Below are 23133 nucleotides of genomic sequence, written 5' to 3' on the forward strand. Positions count from 1 at the left end.
TCTTTGGAGCTGAATGAGCCACATGAGCTTGTCTCATGCAGACACAGCCCGAGTCAAGACCAGGGAAGGACACGTGCTCAGAGGAGGGTATTTTCTGAGCCGGGGGAGAGGGAGGCAGCAAAATGTATTCAATACTCTGCTCTTCTCCTGCCCAGCCATAACCAACAACCACAAACCAGGCAGCTTAAGAAACAGAAGCTGGTTCCCTCACAGTTCTGGGGGCTGGCAGCCTGAGATCGAGGTGTGGGCAGGGCTGTGCCCCCTCTGCAACCTGTAGGGCAGAACCTGCCTTGCCTCTTCCTGGCTCCTGGTGGTTGGCTGGCAGTTCTTGGCATCCCTTGGCTTGTAGATACATCACTCCGATTTCTGCCTCTGTGGTCACGTGGCTTCTCCCCTGTGTGTCTGTGTCTCTGTGTGGCCGTCTCCTCCCCGTGTCTCTCCTCTTCTTACAAGGACACCGGTCACATTGGATTAACCCCACACCCCCACTCCAGTATGAGCTCATCTTAACTCATTCCCTCTGCAGTCACCCTATTTGTAAATCAGGCCACGTTCACAGGTGCTGGACGTTAGGACTTTGACAGATCTTTTTTTTTGGGGGGGGACACACAGTTTAGCCCATAATACCTTGGTCTTCTTTTTTCTCAGGACCTAAAGAGCTGTGACATTTCTCCTCTCAGTGTGTGGTCTGTGGGTGGCAGGTGGGATGTGAGCACGGCGACCGTGGGATTTGCTGGCGGCCGCGGCCCGTGGGACCCACGTGGCAGGTGCTGAGTGTACGTACGCGGCGCACTCCGAGGCAATGACAAGGCTTCTGGAAGGGCTGTTTCTCTCGTGTGCCGGCTCTTCCAGGCTGGGCAGCCCGTGAGAACCTGAGTTTCCAGCTCTGGGCCGGAGGAGGGCCGTGTGGGGCAGAGGACCACCGAGGCGCCTGGGAGGGGGCTTTGCCCTGTGGCTCTGTTCTCAGCGCCCGACCGGCTCGCTCTGGAGCTGTCGGCAGTCAGCACCCCCACCCCCCGGTGAGAAGCCCAGTCACTCCAAGCACATCCTGCAGGCTTTGTAGAGAACCACATCCCTGAACAAGAGAAGCTCTTCAGCCAGGGGCCTCTGGCATTTGGACACCGAGCCCAGAACGTGCAGGGGATGGCCCAGACTCAGTAGAAATTCTGCCCCTCAGCATTTGGTGCCCCCAAAGTGTGCTAGAGGAGGCCAGTGTCCAGGGTCGGGGAAAGTTCTAGGTGAGGGATTCTTGCATTGGTAAAGCACTCCCACCCACACCTGGACCGGAAGGTGAGCAGGACAGGTTTGGATGGGTGGGGCTTGTAGGTGGATTCCATGAGATACAAGCGCCTCCAGCCCCCTCACTCGAGCAAACCCAGGGAGGAACCCATCCCGTGAACAGTGACACTGGACCAACCAGAGGGAGGAAGGAACGTGACTCCGTGGAGGGCAGGTAACTGACATGGCTGCCCCCCACCTCTGCCCGCCCCAGGTGTGAAGGAGGCACCACCCTCTGCTACTCAGAAGCGCAACACCGCCGTCACAGGCCACCTACAAACTCTCCGCTTGCCTACTGCCTGGGGTGCGGTTGGCGGGGCCTCAGGGCCTGCGGGCTCTTCCTCTTTCACCAACTGGACACCGCACCCTCCACCCCCAGCCCCGTTTGTAGGAGGTGAAGCAAAGCCTCAGGGACAGGCAGGGACCGGAAATCAAATATTGACCGAGGGGTTAATGTCAAACGTCCACGGGGGACGGACGACGGCCTCGTCGCCCAGCCCGGCTGCTGTCCGCGTGGTGATGGGGGTCAGGGGGGGTGGACCAGGTAATCGGGGAAGGTTTTCTACGGAGCGCTCGGGAAACCCATCCTCTCCAGGAAGTCTGCACTCAGTGGCACATCTTGTGCTCGTTTTTGCTGTAAAGCTGTTGATGTATTCCAGATATCCTGGGGAAGGAGTGTCGAGGGACCCTCGAAGCACTTTATTCCTCCTGAAGAGCAGGCCCAGAGGTATTTGGGTACAGAAACACCTGGTCAACAACCTCATTTACAACAAAGGTGCTGAGAAGGGGACTGAAGGTGACATTAGAGGGTTTAGACAAATATTTAAAAATGAGATCACATTGTGTTTTTAAAAGCTATACCTAGAAGTTCCCATGGTATTAAAAAAAAAACCAGAGAGTCTATTTTGCTGTATTCATTGCATTAGCCAAGAATGAATATGTTACAAGAATGTTCCGGAAGGGAGGCATTGATGAACTGAAAACGTCTAAGGGCTGTTTTGTGTTCTTTTCAACAATATCCCACGAGCAGATGTGGAGGGGAGCCCTGTGCTTGGGGGGAGGCGGGGGAGCTCTTCCTTTCCTGGGCGTGGGCACCGGCGTCTGGCGGTCCACCCTTCCTTGCCCCAGGGGCCGGGGTCTCTGTCCGGACTCAGTGGACACCTTGCTTCGGCCAGTTTAGCTCCTTGGCATACGCCCCTTTGCAGCTTTTGATCTCATGACTGTGCTCCAGACACTTGTTCAGGCCCGGCACCCCGGATCTCCAGCCGATGAAGCCCTGGGTCGTCTTTGGGACTGGGGGGGATGGGAACACCTGGAATAGAAAGGCAGGGGGTTGAGTCACCTTGGGCCACAGCAACAGGAGGCGTGACCACGGGGGCATCAGGATCGGTATGCCTGGTGAGGAAAAGACAGAAAGAACCACGGTACTGGCCCCCAAATAGACACATAGGTCAATGGAACAGAACAGAGAGCCCAGAAATGGACCCGCACCTCTATGGGTACTTAATCCATGACAAAGGAGGCAGAATATATAGTGGGGAAAAGGCAGCCTCCTTGATAAACGGTGTTGGGAAAACGGGACAGCGACATGCAAAAGAAGCAAACTGGTCTACTTCTCACACCATGCACAAAACTGAGCTCAAATGGATTAAAGACTTAAAGGTAAGACCCGAAACCATAAAACTTCTGGAAGAAAACATAGGCAGCACACTCTTTGACATTGGTCTTGGCAATATTTTTTTGGAGATGTCTCCTCAGGCGAGGGAAAAATAAACACATGGGACTACATCAGACTAAAAGGCACCTTTTGCACAGAGCAGGAAACTATCAACAGGACAAAAAGGCCGCCTACTGAATGGGGGAAGATATTTGCAAACGTATGTGATAAAGGGTTAATATCCAAGACATGCAAAGAACTCATACAACTCGGCATCAAAAACCAAACCACCTGATTAAAAAGTGGGCAGAGGATCTGAACAGACATTTTTCCAAAGAAGATATACAGGTAGTTAACAGTCACCATCAAAAAGACCACAGATGACAAGGGCTGGCAATGATGTGGAGAAAAGGGAACCCTCCTGCACTGTTGGTGGGAATGGAAGTTGGTGCAGCCACTGTGGAAAACAGTATGGAGGTTTGTCAACAAATTAAAAATAGAGCTCTCATACTATCCAGCAATTCCACCCCTGGGTACTTACCTAAAGTAAATGAAAACACTAATTTGAAAAGATACATGCAACTCTCTGTTCATTGAACCATGATTTACAATAGCCAAGATAAGGAAGCCACCTAAGTGCCCAGCAGCAGATGACTGGATAAAGATGCGGTCTATATATACAATGGAATATTACTCAGCTGTGAAAATTAATGAAATCTTCCCATTTGTGACAACATAGATGGGTCTAGAGGATACTTAAAAGTGAAATAAGTCAGACAGAGAAAGACAAATACTGCATGATTTTACTTACATGTGGAGTCTAAAAAATAAAACAAATGGACAAAAATAAAGAGAAACAGAGTCGTAGAAACAGAGAACAAACAGGTAGCTGCCAGAGGGGTGGTGGAGGAGGAGAGAAATGGGTGAGGGGGAGTAAGAGGGACAAACTTCCAATTGCAAAGTAGACGAGTCGCAGGGATGAGATGCACAGTGTGGTGAATAGAGTCAGTAACTACGCGGTGTCTTCGTAGGGTGACAGATCGTAACTCGACTCGTGGTGATCATCTTGAAATGTTTAGAAATATTGAATCACTGGGTCGTATACTAAGGACGAACATAGTGTTGTGGGTCAATTATACTTTAAAATCAAAGAAACCCGTAGAAAAAGAGGTCAGGTGTGCGGTTGCCAGAGGCGGGGGCGGGGGAACTGGATGAAGGCGGTCCAAAGGTACAGACTTCCAGTTACGAGACAAACAAGTGCTAGGGACGGAACGTACAGCAGGATGAATATTATGAGCGCCGCTCTACGTTATATAGGGAAGCTGCTAAGAGAGTGAATGCTCAGAATTCTCCTCACAAGGAGAAAATCATTTCTTTCCTGTTTCTTAAATTTCGTATCTATATGAGAAGATGGATGTTCGCTAAACTTACTGGGATAATCGTTTCATGGTGTGTGTAAGTCAGCTCATGAGGCTGCACACCTTATACTGACTTAGGACTGTGTGTCAATTATAGCTTTTAATAAAACTGGAAGAAAATACTAGAAAGAAAGAAGAGCCAGGGTCCCTAAGAAAGGCGCACTGAACGCAAGCACGCTCCGATCAGCTGGCCTCGGAGACCACAGCTTCCCTGAAAGAAACGATCGCCAAACATGTCTCTTTATCTTGTAATGCTTAACACCACATTTAATTCACGACCCAATGAAATAATTTTTATTTGGTAAAAAGAGCGAAAAAGAGAGAAAAGTAAGGTGCAGAAATATCAAATACTACAGTTCACAGCGCCCTTTATAAAATATGTGGCCACATTGTCAGATGGTATCCTGGCAGTTATAGGCTTGAGTAGAAGGTTTTATGATACGTGTGTGTACACGCACACACCCCCCCAAACCATAGATGCCGCAGGAATGAAAAACAATGGAATTTAATTAAAAACCAGAACGGAAATGGGATTCTATCTGCAATGAAAAAAAAAAAAAAAAACCCCACAATTTTGTTTGTCAATCCCTTGAAATTTGGAAAATTTTTGGAAAATGAGGCTAAATGTTGATGCAGCTTTCTCCCTTCCATTTGGAATCATCTTCTGTTCTGCTCTTACGGGGGGATTTGAACCAAGACAGCGGTGGGGAATATGTGTTCCAGCAGAAGAAGCGAGATGGAGAGGTTTAGTATGCTTGGGGTTACGCGTTCACGCTTCGCTCAAAGGGTCTTGGAGTAAGAGGCGGTGGCCGGAGGGGACGGTCCTGGTGGAGGAAGCCCCTTAACATATATTCTTGATGAGGTGTTAACATTAATCTCTTGAGAGGCCCCAAGCAGAGAGGGTCGTGAACAAGTGCCAGCGGGGCCAGGATTTCCCCCAGCGAGCCAGTTCTCCACGCTGCTGGGACCCCGGGAGCACACGGACCGGCTTTCGCGTCCATCTCCAACTTGTAAGAGAAACGCAGTCAGAACCCGCCCTGAGACGCCACACGTCACCCACCAGATGAAGAGATGAAAACACCGCCGAGAAGGAGCTGATAGGAGAATCTGTCGTGAATTCTCTGTGAAGGGCACCATTACTGTCATCTACCAGAAACGAAAACGCAAACACTCTTTGACCTGACAATCCATCCCTAGGCATTTATCCTAAGACATCCTAACGCCCGCACACGCACACACCAAGGCCCTGTTTGTCATAGCAAATGCCCGGACACAGCCTACGTGTCCATCCATGGGGGACCCATTCAGCCACAGCCCCTCCGCACCGTGGAAAGCTAAGCAGCAGTTTAAAAGAATGAGGTAGCTCTGTATATTCTCAGATGGAACGACTTTGAAGACAAACTGCTAAGAGAAAAAAAGATGCATCAAAAGATGTAAAATATGGTATAATTTGTGTACTAAGGAAAAAGGGCTAGAGCCCCCCACATCCACTTGGGTAGGCGCATTGCATCTGGGGAAGGGTGCAGAGACGGCGGGCAACAGCTCTCAGGAGTCGGGGGAGGGAGGGAGGCTTTGCACGGCATTGCCCTTTGGGGTGTAGGATGCCTGTTAAACCATAATTTTTTTTTTTTTTGCGGTACGCGGGCCTCTCACTGCTGTGGCCTCTCCCGTTGCGGGGCACAGGCTCTGGACGCGCAGGCTCAGTGGCCACGGCTCACGGGCCCAGCCGCTCCGCGGCACGTGGGATCCTCCCGGACCGGGGCATGAACCCACGTCCCCTGCATCGGCAGGCGGACTCTCGACCACTGCGCCACCAGGGAAGCCCACCATAAATGTATTTTTAAAGAGTCTATCCACCTGAAGAGGGGATGGAAGGAGGAAGACACCATTTCTTCGGCAAGGAAGGAAGCTCCGAGGGAAACAAGCAAAGTGCCTTTCTCTGCTGGATCGTGAGACTGACCCTCCACTCCTCCCCCCCCGCCGTGCACCCCCGCAGGCTCTGACAGGGGTGTGGCTTCCACACCTGGCCTTCTCCTAAGCAGAGGCTCACACAGGGAGAAATCATGTTCCGTTTTGTTCTGGCCCCAGGACAGTTCCTCTCTTCTCCCCGCCAGAAGGGGATGCTGTTCTGATCTCTAGGTGGACACGCTTCCTTTGAAAAGATGATGATTCTGGTGGCAGCTGCCACCCCACCTGAGCAGGCACGGGGGCCATGTGTCAGGATGGCAGAGGAAAGGGCCCAGCTCCCCCACGGGCAAGGCACTTATGGGGACTGCTCGTGGCCTGGAGAGACAGCAGGGTCCCTCGGGGACCCCTGTGTCCTCTTCTCGGGTGGAGGTGGGGGTAGGGAGGTGGCAGAATTAAAACCCCGCAGTGGAGAAATAGCAGAGCCTCTCTCTACCTGCCCCTCTTGCTCTGTCCGCTGGCCAGCCCTAGGGTCCCAGCCCGAGTTTGTGCGGGCAGAGCGGGTTCCCCACGTGTGTGGTTCATTTGAACAACCACTGCATTTCTGGGCACGTCTCCCAGTAAACTTACGGACCGGGAGCAAAACACTGTGTCTACAAGGGTGCTCCTTGCAAACTGGGTACAACCTAGACGTCCGGAGATAGGGGAAGGGTATGCAAATCATGGTCCCTTACGGAGAAAAATGCAGTCATTAACATAATAATGATTTGGAGTGCTGTAATTAACTGCATGGAAAGATGTATAGGGTATATTGTTAAGTGAAAAAAGGAGATTACAAAGCAGCCTGTGGAGTTTGATTTTTAAATATATATATATATATATATATGCATGTGTGTGTGTTTATTGAAGGAGCAGTCAAAAAATAACATTTATAAGAGTATGGCTCTGGAATCAGACCCCTTGACCTTGGGAAAGTTATTCAGCCTTTGTCAGCTTCAGTTTCCTCATCTGCCAAATGGGTTTGATGGCAATTACAGCCACTTTCCAGGGATGTTGTGGAAATAAGATAACCATATAAAGCGCCCAGTATGGGGCAACTAAAGGACAGTAATAAAATAAGAGCCAGCATTTATTGGTGGTATATGGAGGCATAGAAAACATCTGGAAGGAACTCCCCAAAATGTTAACCATGGGTCAAGGTACATACGGACGTTTTAATGTATGATTCATATTTTGCTGTATTTCTAGAAAAATCAGTGAGTCTCTATTGTTGTATAATCAGGGGGGAACCCTCTCAACATCTCAGTGGAATGCATTCATTCACTCATTCATTCATTCATTCGGCTAACAGATCGTACCCACTGAGCACCCACTGCGAATGAGCTGGCCACCCCATCAGACCCTGAGGGCGTCAGGAAAAGAAAACCCAGAGCCTAACTCCTCCACCCGTGGCCGCCTTCATCCTGCGTTTTCATCTGCTCTGCCTATCAGGACACAGAAATGCCTTCTCCATAGCTGGGCAGAGAGCAGAACCCAGGATTAAAGCGACAGATGCCTGAGAGGAGAGCCAGGGACATACAGAGCTCAGCAACTTCTAGAGGCATCTACCCTACCTCCACAGCTGATGGGTCTCAGGTGGGAACACCATCTAAGTCTTCACCCCTCCGGACAGCCTGGTCCCTCCCTCAGCAGCAAGAGCGATCTCTTAAAAAGGCAATTCTCAACACGCCGTGGCCCTGCTTCCCACTGCAAATCGGGCTCAAATCCCAACTCCTTCCTCTGGCCTCTGAGGTCCCGCCCGTGTAGGGACCGGTAACCCGCTGTGTCTCCCATGTGTGCGCTTGGAAAGGGCTGGAAACCCGCTTCCCCACAGGCCGGGCGCCGCTGTGTTCTTACCTGTGCAGGTGGCTGGGCCCACCAGGAGCAAGACCAGAGAAACACCATCTCTGGTGGGGTTGATTTCTTACTTAGGAAAGCAAGTACTTAAAAGAACTTTGCGAACCTTGATGTACTTCTCCACTGGGGTCACTGGCCGGATGCGGAAGCGCTCGGGAAGCTCGATTTTGGGCTTTGGGGTGGTGGGCTCTTCTTCACACTTGATCAGCTGAAACACAATCCCCAAGGATGGGGCCCCGCGGGCTGAGACCCTGGAAGCTTCCCCTCACTGCCCCCCCCCCGCCCCACGGGACAAGGTACTTTACAGGTAAGGTGGTGCTCAGATCACAGTTAGAAAGGGGTGGAGTAGGGACTGACCAGCAGGCCAGCTCAGCCCCAGGCCCTTGCAGACTGCCTGTCTTCAGCCCTGCTGAGTGATCTGAGAACACGTCACAGGTTATGGACTCAGACTAAAACGTGGCAGCAAGGTTCAGGACCAACCTGTAAACTGTGAGGAGAGCCTCCATCCCCCCCTTTTAATTTTTAAAGCAATTTTGAACTCCTCAAAACCCCAATTTAATTACACATAAGGAATATTAATATAGACTCTTTTGTGCATATTACATTAATAAGGACTCATTTTATGCATAAAATTTCAAATTGTGTAACTCTCTAAGTATTAAAAAAACTCATTAAGAATGGCATAATTTCAGTGCTAGTGGGGCGGGGTGAACTACAGAGGGGCTTTACGCTGCCTAGAATCGTGAACATTTTGAAGTACGCGGCCTTTGTGCAATTCTGCCTCCCTCCAAAGAAATGTGGTTTCCTCGTGTTGTGTCCTGGAGATCACGTGGGAGGTTGCCAGCCACTGGCCACCATCCCAGTGAAGCTCACACAAACATTCTGCGGGCCTGTTGGCGTCGTATAAATCCAAGCCACTATTCTAGACTCAGAAGATTTCATTGACGCATCTGGATTTCTGGACTCTCCTGAACAGTCAGAAAATACAGCCAGTCTGCTTGCCTGGCAGCCCTCAGCTGGGCTGATGGCGGCTGCCTCTGGGTGGGGTCAGTGGTCTCTTTGCTGGTGTCCCCACCACTCCCTAGTAATTATGCCTGGTCCTTTTCCTCGTTTCTGTTTCCTATCTGGTGTAGGAAATACCAAGGGTGTTTTCCTAATAATCATGCCGATATTCACTTGGCCTCGCCTCTCTTTCCATCTGAACGTCACAGTCTCTCAGTGAGGCAGTGAGGACTGTCACCCCCTTTTACTGATGGGAATTCTAAGGCCGAGTGGCCCTGGAATCAGCTAGACCAGCGTCTCCCCTTGGTGCCTCTCTTTCTGAGCTGTGTGACTTTGCACTTCTTTGAGCTCAAATTCCTCATTTGGAAAATGCACGTCAAAGAGCAGCCCCTCTGCACAGGGGTTGTCGTGTGGGTTCAATGAGCTGGTTCGGATGAAGCACCTAGAACGTGCCTGGCACATAGTAAGTACTCAATAAATTTGTGAATGGGAGGGAACTTCAGATGTCAGCCGTCTTCGCCTACAACATGCTCTTTATTTTTGCAAATTATACACTTCATAACCATTTATTCTTGGAAATGATTGATTCTATAACCTCCGAGCTCATCAAATTTACATTTACCTCCTCGAGGGGGGTGGTTAAAAATCCCCAGTTCCCCGCCCAGTTTTGCCGTGCTTCGTTTTCAGCCTTCAGGCGGTACTTCCTGAAAAAGAAAGCTCTTCAATGCCAGACAACCTTTGAAAAGGGTTAAAGTAGCAAACCCTAAGGTGTGACGGGGAGAATTTTACATTCTTCAGTGCATCTGGACTGAATGCTGACTCCGTGTCAGGCAGGGGGCAGGAGTCCCTGTTGCTGGGGACTTCCCACCAATGTAAGGAAGACACACGTCTAAGAACCAGAGATGCTGGTTGGATGGTACATCCAGGAGCAGACAGGACTGGGGCTGACTCTGCCCGAGGGGTCATCTAGGAATGGAATCCTTGTTTGGGTGGCCCCTGGACCTATAGTAATGGAGGAGCGTTAAACCATTATGGGGGTGCATATAAAGTTCCTTTGTTTTCAGAGCAAGGACAGGGCAGACTGAGGCCCCGGGATGCAAAATTTAAGGAGGTGCCCACTCTCAGCTTCCTGCAGGTGCAGAGGCAGCACCTGCGTGGCCTTGAGATGGAGCCCCCTTAACTATTGCAGCCCAGACGCCTCACTCATCCCACCCTAATCCTGGCCCTGCTTTTGTCCCACATTGAATATAATTTATACATAACTACCTAGGAGCTGAACCGAATTGCAACTGAAGAGCGGGTGTGTTGCATTTTGCAAAAATCTGATTAAACATTTATTCGTTTTGATTTTTAAGTTTCTTTTCCTATTTTGGAATCAATATCTGCACCCCAAGCCCCCTCTGATGTCTCAACAGTTTCAGAGGCCCTGGCCAGCCTCTTTCCTTGGGCACTGAGCATCTAAAGCAGAGTCTATTTCCAAAGGAGCTGTAACATGAGACAAAAATATGAGCCATATATGTAACTTAAAATTTTCTAGAGCCACATTTTTTAAAAAGTAAAAATACACAGGTAAACTTAATTTTGGTATCACTTTTTAGGGGCATGAAGTTTTTGAAATCTAGTATTTTACATTTACAGCTCATCTCAATTTGGAATAAGCACATTTCAAGTGTTCAGTAGCCACTTTGGACATGGGACAGAACAGTCTAAGGGCTTAATTGGCTCTGTTCACACAGGAGGGGCCCTCTGATTTGGGTCTTGAAGGATGAGTAGGAGTTTGTTTGGTGGGGGAAGAGAGAAAAGGGCATTCTAGGCAGAGAGAATAGACCCTGCTAATGCCCTGCTAGGTAATATTTCCTATAGTGGGTACTTGGATAAAAATAAAGATTTAAAAAATAATAATAGCATGTATTTATTGCAAATAATACTGGCTTTGCATTTTCAAGAGTGATATAAAGTTTCCTATAAAAATAAGTTCATCAAGTGAAACAAAGCTAATTTAAAGAAAAGTATGAAGTGACTATTACAGGGTTTTCAAGAAAATGGTAAAAGTCGTAGAGATGACCATAGGATAACTGAAGTTTAAGAGGTAGGCCATGATGGTTTGTTGTTGCTAATATTTACTTACTTGCATCTAAATTAGTATCTTCCCATACTGGTTAAAACTTCAAAGAGGTGGGACACTATTTAGCAACGGGATAGAATGCCAAATAAAAACATCCATTACAGATGTCTGCTGAACATAAATCTTTTAGAAAATGGATCTATTCTTTAAATTAAAACTTCTTGTTCAAAAACCAGGACAAGCAAGAGAGACTGTGAAGTGCTCTCATTCGAACTGAGCAAACATTAAGATTTTTTAAACATTTGGTAAATATTAAAAATAAGCACACATCAGTCGTATCTCAACAAGCAAAGCTTTGCAGCGGGTTGTAAAGCCAGATGCAAAATCTTTCACGCCTTTGTGGTGTGCCTAAGAAAAGAGGAAGAAAGGCTCTTTCGTCCCTAACACTGCCCCCTTTCCGCAAGGCCCCCAACCACCTCCAGGGCACGCTCTTCGCGCCCAGAGGTCGATCACCTCCAGGACTTGGTGGGGAAACGGAGGCCGCCAGGTTGAACACTTCAGGTGGGAACGGCCCAGCCCACTGGGTTCCCGGTTCCCGGGCGTTACCAGATCTCGTCCTGGGCCACGAGGTTCATGCGCTCGGCCGCGGTCCTGCTGATGGGCTTCTGCGCCATGGGGCCTGCGGTCTTGGAGCGCCCGGCACGCTGGGGCCCTGGGCTCAGCGTCTCACGTCGCCTAGGAGATCGGTTGCCAAGGAACGCAGGACGCGGAGGCGGAGGCGGCGCAGCACCTGGCGAGGTTGTGGCCGCCTGGCTTCGCGGCTTCCGTGCGTCCACTGCCAATCTCAGTCCGCAGCTGCGCTCTTCGCCCGCCTCCCTGCCCACCTGCCGGCTCGCGGGTGCAGCAGCCCTCCGCTGCGGAAAACCCTGGGGAAACCTCAAGGCCTTACGTTCCCTCCTCCCTTTAAAATTTAGACCTGTCATGCAAGTGTACAGGCCAAGTGTACCAACCCTAAGCGTAGCGAGCTTAATGGATTCCGTCATAGAGAACCCTGTAACCACCGCCTGGGTTACCAAATAGGTCACTCGACGCCCCGCCCCCCAGCCCCCGTCGACTTTTCTCGGCAGAGATTTGTTTCATCACAATTTGAACTTTGTGTAAGTGGGATCATCCTGGTGTCGTTTTTGCCTGGCTTCCTTGGTCCGGTGTTACGTTTGAGAGGTTCATGCATGTCGCTGCGAGTCGCCGGGCTGTGTTCACTTCGATGTGGGCGTCACTGGGGCTGAGTTTCGGGGCCACCATGAAAGCGCTGCTGTGAGCTTCAACGCACTTGGCTTTGGGAGAACATATGCATGCATTTCTTTGGCATCCACTCTTTACAACCATCTCCAAATGCAATTCAAAGATAATATTGCCTCCAGACCCTACACCCCACACTCTCTCTCTCACGCCCATCAACACCAATCCCCCATCACTGGGGTGCTCAATGGGTGTTTGTTGACCGACTCAGCGACGACCCCCCCCCCCCGCCCCCGGCTTCCGTCACACCACATTGTCACAGGCCTGGGACTGGAAAATGTGTCTAAAAGACGACAGAACGTGCATCCTCTGCGTAGGGCAGGGGGATGTCCCTCTGCCTGAGAGCCACAGGCATCCAGAGCCTCGTGGCACCGAGAGAAGGAGGCAGCAAGCTTCCGCTGACCTACAGGTCGTCTCTGGATGATTAACAAGACCCTCGGAGAGGACGTGGGTGCTTTCATCTCCTCACTGGGCGTCGGCTATTCTCCCTGGCGGGCCTCCCCGACTCCTTCTTCCCGACCTCCTCCCTTATCCACAGATCTGTGCTCTTATGGGGATGTTTTGAGGATGTGCTTTCCCCTCTTGATGACGTCCCCCACACCCTAGGTGTGTGATGCTCTTCTTGGCTGCTGGAAATGCTGGGTGGAGGCCCGGGATTGGGGTGGTCCCTACTGCTGCCTCAGCTGAAACAGTGAGGGGGCAGGCAGGGGCCGGAATCAGGGCTGCAGGTATTCATCAGGGCGATGTGTAGCACGCTGTCTGTGGCCGTGGCTGAGCAAGCCAGCCCGCCAGGCTGGGTCCCCAGCTGGGCCTGGGATTGTCTTCCTGGCCTTTTCTCTGAGGTTGCCATTCCTGCAACGGGAGGGGAGGTACCCTGGGAAGAGTCGTGAATAGTAGACGGCTAGGAAGAGAAGAGGATCCACCATGTAGTGGGGCAAAGTCTGCTTCTGTCCTGGGAAGCTTCTAAGATGATTCTGTTAAAATGATGAACTAAGAACAAATTCGTTTACTGAAAGTCTGTATGCCAGACACCAAGGGTTCATTCATTCTGCAGATGTTTGCTGAGCGCCTCCTATGTGCCTGGGGATCCAGGAGGGAACAAGACCGGCAAAGTGGTTGCCCTCCTGGGGCTGACTTGTCTGCAGGGAAGACACAGAATGAAGCGAGTGAAGACAGATAAACAAATGCGCCACAGCCCCAGGGAGAGACGCATGCTGTCAAGGAGGTTACATCAGGGAAGCAGGCTAGGGGTGATAGAGTCGAGTGAGGGGTACGGAAGGGGCTACCCTAAGTGGGTAGCCAGGAAAGGCCTCTCTGAGGAGGGGGCTCCTGAGCACAGAGCTGGAGAGGGAGGGACCCATGCAAAGGGGTTGGAAGAGTTTTCCATGGAGGAGGGAAGTGCAGGGCACAGGTCCCGAGGTAGAACAAGCCCGGGCTGTTTGAAGACCAAAAGGAGGCCAGTGCAGCTGGAGAGCTCCCTGGAAAGTGTGGCTGGGTGCAGAAATGAGAAAGCGAGCACAACTTCTCCCAGGAGTTCAGTTAAGCAGGGACACGGATGTGAATGCAGCTTCGTACATGAAATAACAGTAGGATGAGAGCACCCCAGATGAGGCAGAAAAGTGCAGAGGAGGTGATGAGCGAGTGGGGTTTTGAAGGTTGAATAAGAGTTTGCCAGTCTTGCCCATTCTCCTCAGAAATATCTGCACAAGGCACCCTGGGGGATGGGTCCAGGTTGAGAAATGGGGAGAGAATTACGGTTAAGTGCACAGGCTGTGGGATTGGATGTGGGCTCAAGTTCTGGCTCTGCTGTGTACCATCTCGGTGGCCGTGGGCAAGCTGGTTAACCTCTCTGAGCCCCAGTTTCCTCATCTGTAAAATGAGCCTGTAGGTATCTTAGCAGGCTGCGAGGAGCAAACGTAAAGGGCTCCATGCGGCGCCTGGAGGGCTGGTGCTCACCAATAACGGCGAGTGTTACCCAAGGAATAGCGTCTTGGTAGCCTTGGCTTGGGGGGGGTCCTTGGCGCAAGACACAAAGGTTTGGGGGGCAGTGTGGGGAGACAGAAATGGGGCTTTGGGTGGAACTGGGGTTGACTTCTTGAGGATGTCAGTTTTGAATAAGAGGCTGTGGATGGGCTGGTGGACTGGCCTGGAAGGCGAGATTCCTTCTTTCCTGAGAAGTGAGAGAGGGACCTAAGCTACGCTGGCCTGGGCTTCTCCCCGGGCCCCACCGCGAGGCCACTGCAGGAACGCGGTAACCGTCACGGTGCAGCATTCACAGGTCCTGGCTGGCCGCTTCCCTCAGCCGCTAACTTCACGGAGATCCACAAACTTCACGGAGGAAGGGTTCACTCGTGACCAGGTCACAGAAGGGAAAACTGCCCCAAACAATAGGTGGAAGAGAAAGGATTTGAACCAAACCCCAAAGCCACCCCCTGCATCTTACCATAAACTCCTGTCTTAGAGGACCGCTCTCCCTTCCCAGGGGCAGGACCCTCCGGAAGGTGCAGAGCCAACAGAGCCTGGCTTTCCTCTCTCTCTCGACCAGCGAGGAGGCCCTCTTCTCTCTGGATAATTTCCAAATGGCTGAAGCTTAGCTGTGAGGGTCGAATCTGCTCAGCAAATGACAGCTGGGGAAGAAGCCCGGGCCTGGCCTTCCTGAGGTGATGTCTGTGGAAGGCAGAGTTTCTCCTTGGAGCAGCATTTGCTGTGCCTTCAGGCAGCCGAAGCTGAGAGAGGACTGAGATCACACAGGGACCCCAGACACCAGCTCCCTGGACCACCTTGAAGGCTCCTTCCTGACCGATGGGCTCAGGACTTGCTTCATCTAAGTATGAACAGAGCCTGGACTCCACTGTCCTGTTGGATGTGTTGTCAATCCTCAAATAGCATAACCACCGGAACCTTCTATCAATAGGGTTGCAAGATTTAGCATATAGAAATACAGGACATAAGTTTGCATTTCATGGAGCAATACCCATACTGTACTATATGCTAAGAAATTATGTATTTATTAAAAAGAGCTCGGCATCCGTAGCTTGCATGACCACCCTACCCTCAGTGAGTTTCTCCAGCAGTGTACCTACCATGCTCAGCAAATGAATACATTTGCCTTATATGAAATTCTCTTGACTTTTAATTTCTGGTGGTCTGTGTTTCTTTGCTTTATACATATCCCCCTTCTTTCCTGGTTCTGGGGTTCAAACCCTCCTCCCTATACTCGAAACAAGAAATTCATGGACCTCTGACATACGCAGTTTAGTCACCTGATGCTTTTAGTTTATTTTATTTGGGAAAAGTGTTTCGCAGCATATATATATATATTTTTTTAATTTACTGATTTATTGATTTACGGTTGCGTTGGGTCTCCGTTGTAGTGCGCGGGCTTCTCTCTTTGCGGTGGCTTCTCTTGTTGCAGGACATGGGCTCTAGGCGCGCGGGCTCAGTAGTTGTGGCTCGTGGGCTCTAGAGCGCAGGCTCAGTAGCTGTGGCCTACGGGCTTCGTTGCTCCGCGGCGTGTGGGATCTTCCCGGACCAGGGCTCGAACCCGTGTCCCCTGCAGCGGCAGGCGGATTCTTAACCGCAGCGCCCCCAGGGAAGCCCCTGCAGCATAGATTTCAAACAGGAAGTTTGAAGGGAGAGCTGAGGGAGAAGAAGGCCACACTTGTTGATTATACCTGGGAAATGGAGACAATATTTCCAGCTTGCAAACGGTTTGCCATGTTCCTGTATATTAATATTTTTGGCCCTCTCAGCATTCTGGGGCCGTTGAGTTCTCATTTTTTATTTTTTTCATCTTGCTGTTGCTTTTTAAAACATTCCAACAACTGGAGCCAACTGCTTCTTTTTAGTTTTTAAGCTTAAACAGTTTTCCTTTTTATTGTATGATTTTTTTTTTTTTTTTTTAACCGAGGAGGGCTTTGTGTGGGGAGAGGTCCCTGCCAGCCGGTGTGCCTTGTTCTCAGCACGGGTGATTATTACCTCCACTTCACAACAAAGACGCGGAGGCTTGAACTGAAGGTGCTAATTTGCAGGGAATGTACTTGATGGCTTAACCGAGCTTCAGCTTAAGGAGCTGGAAAGTTCTAGCCTTCACAAACACATTATGCTCTCTTCAATCGCAGCAGAAAGAACTCTTCCCTTACTTCGCCAACAAGCTACACTCCACGCCCCTAAGGTAACAATGAACACATTCTCTGGGTCTTGTTGTGGAAGAAAAAAGCTGAGTTCCCCCGCTGCCGCCTCTCCTCCCCTCCACACCCTAGAAGTCTCCCTCCTGAGCCTGTTCAGCATTTGGCATCATTATCGATTATTGCTCCAATTAGAGACCCCACGTCAGGGCGAGGGTACAGTCTGCCCCGCTCTTTCTCTCTCCCCTGCCTCTCTCGTCCCAGCTCTTAGGATGTGAGGAGAGCCCAAGCCCCGTGTGAAAAGGAAAGTGAGAGTGAATGCAAGGGAGAAGAACCGACTTTGATTTCCAAGTGTGAATGTGGCTCGAGGATCTGGGTCATTCAGGGTGGTGAGTGCCCAGGACCCCCCTTCCGGCGGCTCTTAGGATTGGAAGAGAAGGCGTCTGTGCATCTGCAACGAAACGCCTGAGAGATGCATATGCTCTGAGGACAGGGGCGTCCTCTCTGAAGGGTTTACGCGTAGCTTTAAGTCACAGAGACTGAACTTGAATGGCAGTGTAAGTGCAGTAGTTACCTATGACCCCAGAGATAGTTTATGGAGCCAGACTGGCCACGTGGAGGGCTCTGCTCCCAGAGAGGACCCGCCGCCCCTGCCCCGGGCTCTACCCACAGAGGGTTTTGACGGGAAAGTGGGTCACTGGGATGGGGGGTGAGGAGGGGTTACAGCCCGCACTCATTTACCCACCGGGGGGTACCAGGCAAACTTCTCGCATCCTCCACTGGCTGAGGCTGAAGCAAGATGGCTTTCATTCATTCAACCAACAAATATCCATAGAGTCTCTCCTATGTGCTGGGCTTTGTGCCAGCCCAGGGAACCCAGCAGGGACGAGATAGGTCTAGTTCCAACCTCAGGAAGTTTCCAGTCCAATAAACAAATAAACCAGGAGCGTTTCGGCTGGGGACGAGTGTTATGAAAACGTATAAAGCATGGTGCGGAGTCGGGGTTCTCTAGCGGGTGGTCAGGGAAGGTGGCATTTGAGCAGGGACCCACGCGAAGCACGGAGCCCACCCCCAGAAAGAGTAGAGGCTGTCCATGGGGACTGGGTCCAGCAGGCCTTGCGGGTTGGGGTGGGGAGTTGGGACTTTATTCCGAGTTCAGTGGGAGGTCCTTAGTGCATTTGGGTAGCTCCGTCCAACCCACAGGCCTTCCCGTAGGAATGACGATCATTCTTCCTTTGCAGAGGCAGACACAGAATCAGAGAGGTTAAGCTACTTGTCTGTGGTCACACAGCAGTAAAGGTAGGAAGCCAAGATCCAGATGCACCTCATCAACAACGTGGCAGATTGCAAGGAGAAAGTTCACCTGGAATACCTGTTCGGGCCTCTTAGATGCTTCATAGTCAGGAATACATCGTTTCCCATGTGACCGTTTGCACAATCTTAATGCCTATAAAGGGAGCCAATAGCGTTGCGTGTTTCTGTGTCCGCCGCCCCCCTCCCCTTACTCCTCACCCCTACAACCTGGGCCTGAGTGAAAGGCCCTCTGGATGAGTTCCTGCCGCACGATCGTTAAGGGCCTACCACGTGCCAAGCTCCCGGTGTGGTGGTTAGGGTCTAAGTCTCATTCCTCCCTCCGGACCCGCCACCAGCCAGGGCCCAGCACACAGTAGGCCCTCAGCAGATTCTTGTTTGCTTGCGTGAAGGCTGTTCTGACCATTCTGTGGCTACAAGCCTCACCCAGGGTGTGAAACTGCAACACGAGAGGCTAAGAAACGTGTCAAGGAGACGCCTTTCCTGTCATCAACGTGGAGGTAGGACCCACTGGGACTCGCAGATTTGATCTAAAAGGCAAGTCGATTTTGTGCCCTGATCTCTTTCTGCGTTCGTCGCGCCGGTGTCTGGGGAGACATCTTGCGGAGGCTCGTATCCCTCACGCTCAGGTAGCTTCACATAAAGAGGATTTTAAATGAAAGCTTGGAGGCTCTCTGAAATCCGGAAGGCGAAGTTGGGAATAGCTATTATTTCAGAGATTTGCGACTGCTGTGATTATTGAGGGGCTACGTGCGTGCCAGGTCTTTTACAGCTGGTTAATAAGGATAGCAGCTGCGCTGGCGCCCGGCTCCTGCCCGTCTGTCTAATCGTCGAAGAGGCTTAAAAGGAAGCATTCGGATGGGAATCTGGGGAGACCATCCGGCACACAGCCTAGGGGGCCGCTGTCCGCAATCAGCCTCACTGCCCTTCAGTTCTTTCTCTGTGACTGGGGGGCTGGCGGAGAGGGAGAGAGCAAGACCGGGGGAGGAGACAGCCAAGATGGAGTTGCTGAAGTTTTTGTGGTCCTCTGAGGCTGTACATTGTGGAGGTGAGCTCCTAGGTTCCAAGGTATGGGAATCTCCCAGACCCATCGGGGAGGGTGCTGGTCCCCCTGGATGAGAGAGAGCTTGGAGCCTCCAAGAAGAAATGGAAGCCCACTTCTGGAGACCCCTAAAGCCCAACTGACAAGTACAAGGCCCCTACACGCCCTGCAGTCAGCTCGGACTTTGTCCTAGATTTTGCTCTGGGGAGGGGCGCGCTGTGCCCTATTTTGTTTCGGTTGCTCTGATCTGGAGAGTGGACTGCATAGCAGACTAGAGGCAAGGGGGCGAGTTGGAGGTTGCTAATGATACCTAGACAAGTGGTGATGAGGCCTGGGCCCAGAGAGGTGGCATCTGGGGTGGGGAGAAAGAGAGGGAGAAAGTAGGAGGACGTATTAGCCAGGACTCTTACTTGAGAGTGCTAGGCATTCAGCTCAAATCAGCTTGAATAAAAAAGGGGGATGGTTTAGCTCCTGTATTTGAAGACTTCGGAAGCTTCAGGTAACGCTGTATCCGGGAGTTAGAGCAAGGCCATCGGGGCCTGGTCTCCTCCACCCCCGGGCTCTGCACACCTCCCTGCTGGCTTTTCTGCGGCAGGCTCTTCTGGCAGAGGCCACCAGCAGCTCCAGGCTCCCGAGGGATGGGGGCTCCTCCTTTCCCCACGGCTCCTACACCAGTCCCAGCATTCTCTCTGACTGGGCTGTCAGAGGTGTGTGCCCATCTCGGACAGGATCACCATGGCCAGCAAACAGAATGAGCTGATGGAAGGGCTGGGGCCACGCGTCCACTCCAGCACCTGGAGAAGTGGTCAAGGTGCGAGCAGGCGATTCCGACAAACGTCCCTGCACAGGGTGTGGAGGCCCAGTGGACATGGGGAGGAAGTGGACGCCACAGGTGACTTTGAGCGTCACACTGAGGTGTAACCAGGGGCTGGGGCCGGGTGCCATGAACTGAGCCCGCTGACAAGGGGATGGGGGGGTGGCAAAGACAGCAATGACATTTGGACCAAATTAAACCAAAATAACCCTCTGGCTCTGCCCGACTTAAGGGTTCCCGATTTATAGATTTGTGACGATCGGCCTTCGTTTGCCTGTAACTCAGCTGTCATTTCCACTTTCTCTCTCCGTTAGGATCTTGTCACTCTGCAATGTGTTTAGTGTTCCTCGATCGGGGGAAAGGGATGAACCAGTGCAATTTTGCTTTTTATCTCCAGGGACAATAATCAGGATGGGGTTTATAGGAAGACCATTTTTTTTTTTTTGGTTCAATACAAAAAACATTTTGCTGGTGAGTGCGTTGTGGGGGGACTGTTGGAGTCGGGGTTCAGGGTGTCTTTGGGTGTGTCAGGGCGGCTCTAGCCATGTGGTTAAACTGTGAGGCTCCCTACACACCCAGCCTGGGGGTCTCCAACCCACCTCTGGCCCTTTGCTGGCTCTTCTCCTGTCCACACTCTCCTTGCCCTTTAAGACTGACCGTGAGTCCTTTGGGATCATAAAATCCCCCATTCGTTCTCGAGGGCCCTGTGCTTGTGGCTGGTCCCCGTCTCTCAGTGACCGTGTGCCCAGGCTCCCCTCTCTTGGCTGTGGTTAAAAATTGGTGAAAGTCATGGGCTCGAAGGACCCTTGGGTTCCGCCGTGCCTGGACTCTGGTCCCTAATAATAACACAGGCGCCCCAGGTAGGAGCCCTTCCACTGAGCCAGACAGGGGATCCGCATCTCTTGCATGACCTGGTGGAGTCACGGGGTGTATGCGGTCACAGATGCCACTCGCCCACGGATGAGCATGGCTGCCCCTCAGATACCACTTGTGGCAGTGCCGTTGATGATGTGATTTTGCGAAACAACTCTTGACTGTATTTGAATGCAGCAGTTTTATTCCTGGTGAATTTAAAGTCAAATAAACCTGTGCAAAGAGGACTGTATTGGGGCTTCCCCGGTGGCGCAGCGGTTGAGGATCCGCCTGCCGATGCGGGGGACGCGGGTTCGTGCCCCGGTCCGGGAGGATCCCACGTGCCGCGGAGCAGCTGGGCCCGTGAGCCGTGGCCGCTGGGCCTGCGCGTCCGGAGCCTGTGCTCCGCAACGGGAGAGGCCACAGCAGTGAGAGGCCCACGTACCGAAAAAAAAAAAAAAAAAGAGGACTGTATTGACGTGTGTGAAATGGCTTTGCGTTTATATGAAAAACAGAGGGCTGCTCCCGGCTTAGATCATTATAAGGGAGATTTTCATGAATGAACCTCCGTGAGTATGCAGCAGGGAGATCCCAAGTCGTTGGGTGTGGGGATCTTTCTTGGTGGTTACCCCTGTCCTGTGTATTTTCCTTAGCACAACACGTGGCCCCATCATTGTGATAACCTCCAAATGCTCCTCCCCTCCCTGGCATTTCATGTTTTGTTTTTTTTTTTTCTCCCTGGCATTTCTAACATGTTCCCTAGACCCTGTTGAGAACCCCTGAACACGTTCAAAACTCACAGCATTGCCGGGGCAGCTGTTCCCGTTTCCATTTTGTAGCCCTTGAGCTCAGCCCGGGGACCCTGCAAGTGAGTAGGGGGCTCCCTCTGTGTGTTAGAGGTGCTCACGGGCTGGGCCGATTTCAGAAGCTTGTGACATTTGATAGTAAGAATAAGCATTTCCGAGCCCCAGTACGCGCATTTATTCATTTCTTTATCAGACACTTACTGACGCCCTACATAGGTAAACGAGCCCCAGCTCTGCTCTCAAAAGGCAATTATCTTGCAAGGTGGTCTGCTGGGTTGAATAGTGTCCCCCCAGAATTCATGTTCCCCTAGAAGCTGTGAATGTGACCTTCTTTGGAAGTAGGATCTTTGTACATGTAATTAGTTAAGATGAGGTCATACTGCACTGGGGGGCCCCAAGTCGGTAACTGGTGTCTCTATTAGAGGCCATGTGACACGCACGGACACACACAGGGGGAAGATAGGCCATGTGGAGACAGAGGCAGAGATTGGAGTGATGCAGCTACGAGCCGAGGACACCGAGGCAGCAGGCAGCCACCGGGGGCTGGAAGAGGCAAGGAGGCACCCTTCCCTCGAGCCTTTGGAGGGAACATATGGCCCTGCTGACACCGTGGTTTTGGACTTCCAGCCTCCAGAACGGTGAGAGAACACGTTTCTGTTGTTTTAAGCCCCCGAGCGTGTGGTCATTTGTTAATGCAGCCCCAGAAAATGAATACAGGGGCCATACACGGGCCTCAGCGACCACTGTGCAGGCTGCTGAGGGCTTGGACGGGAGAGAACACGGGTTCATGGGCCTCTAATCCATGCTCATAAATCCAGGAGAGCTTCCTTGGAGCAACCTGAGTAGGACAAGGAAAATGCCCAGCCTAAGTGGGGCTCTGAGCAGAGTGTGATCCAGTACGTCCGTCCCTGGGGAAAGGGGCCGCCCTTGCGTGTGGACTGTCAGGCATCCTCAGTGAACTGGAACCATCCCGGCCCAACACACCCTGACCCCGTCTCTAGCCACCGTCACCCCGCCCTCCCCGTCCCCCAGGTGACGAGGGTGCAGTGTAGAGGGAGGCGTGGGATGTGGCTGGATGGCTCCAGGGCTCGGTCGTCAGCCTCACAGACCAGGGTGCACACCCCAGCCCTGCCAGCCTCTCTCTGTGAGCTCTCAGGCCAACCCTCCGGCCTCTTGGAGCCTCCGTCACCTCCGTAACATGGGTAAGAGAGTGGTACCCACCTTACGGGCTCAGTGGGGAGAGCAATTTGGTGCATGGACAGCCTTGGGAAGGACACCCACCTGCATCATCTGAGGGTTGTAGCCTCTTCCTGGAGCAGGGGGGGCCACACCCCCACGAAAGCTCCTCGTGCACGTGACCCGTACGGGGTATACTCTATAATCGTAATGGGCTTTCCCTGAAGGTACAAAGATTGGGAGCAAGAAGGCAGAAGGATGGAGAGCTGAGTGTAACAGAAGAGAGTTTAGGAAGAAACACGTAACTGTTGCAGAGGGGAGCTCACACAGAATGCTGAGATTTCAGGCCGCTTTGAGGATCTTCCCTGAGATGTCTGCCTGAAATGTTAATACTCCCAGGTACCTGCGCAGCCTGGTACAGAAAACATCTCAAATTACCCTGGGCTCTGTTGTGTAATTCGCTTTACTTGTAAAATGGCTACACA

At 51.7% G+C, this 23133-nt stretch overlaps 1 protein-coding gene across 1 annotated transcript; it reads right to left on the reverse strand.

The window, feature by feature from the left end:
- Positions 1 to 2428: 2428 nt before the first annotated feature.
- Positions 2429 to 11916, reverse strand: CIMIP1 (ciliary microtubule inner protein 1). Its single transcript, XM_059037098.2, has 4 exons — positions 11828 to 11916; positions 9779 to 9860; positions 8261 to 8362; positions 2429 to 2590 (listed from the first exon to the last, which is right to left on the reverse strand). Exons 1-4 carry the CDS (start codon positions 11893 to 11895, stop codon positions 2429 to 2431), a joined length of 414 nt encoding a protein of 137 aa, XP_058893081.1. The 5' UTR covers positions 11896 to 11916.
- Between the last annotated feature and the right edge of the window lie 11217 nt (positions 11917 to 23133).

Source organism: Kogia breviceps, chromosome 14 (genome assembly GCF_026419965.1).
Source record: "Kogia breviceps isolate mKogBre1 chromosome 14, mKogBre1 haplotype 1, whole genome shotgun sequence".
In the NCBI taxonomy this organism is placed as follows: domain Eukaryota; kingdom Metazoa; phylum Chordata; class Mammalia; order Artiodactyla; family Physeteridae; genus Kogia; species Kogia breviceps.

Excerpts from the sequence above, each read along its gene's own strand:
- CIMIP1 (XM_059037098.2), bottom strand. The coding sequence starts at position 11,895 with ATGGCGCAGAAGCCCATCAGCAGGACCGCGGCCGAGCGCATGAACCTC. Across the intron at positions 9,861-11,827 it reads GTGGCCCAGGACGAGATCTG|GAAGTACCGCCTGAAGGCTG; the intron begins GTAACGCCCGGG and ends TTTCTTTTTCAG. Across the intron at positions 2,591-8,260 it reads CAGTGGAGAAGTACATCAAG|GTGTTCCCATCCCCCCCAGT; the intron begins GTTCGCAAAGTT and ends TTTCTATTCCAG.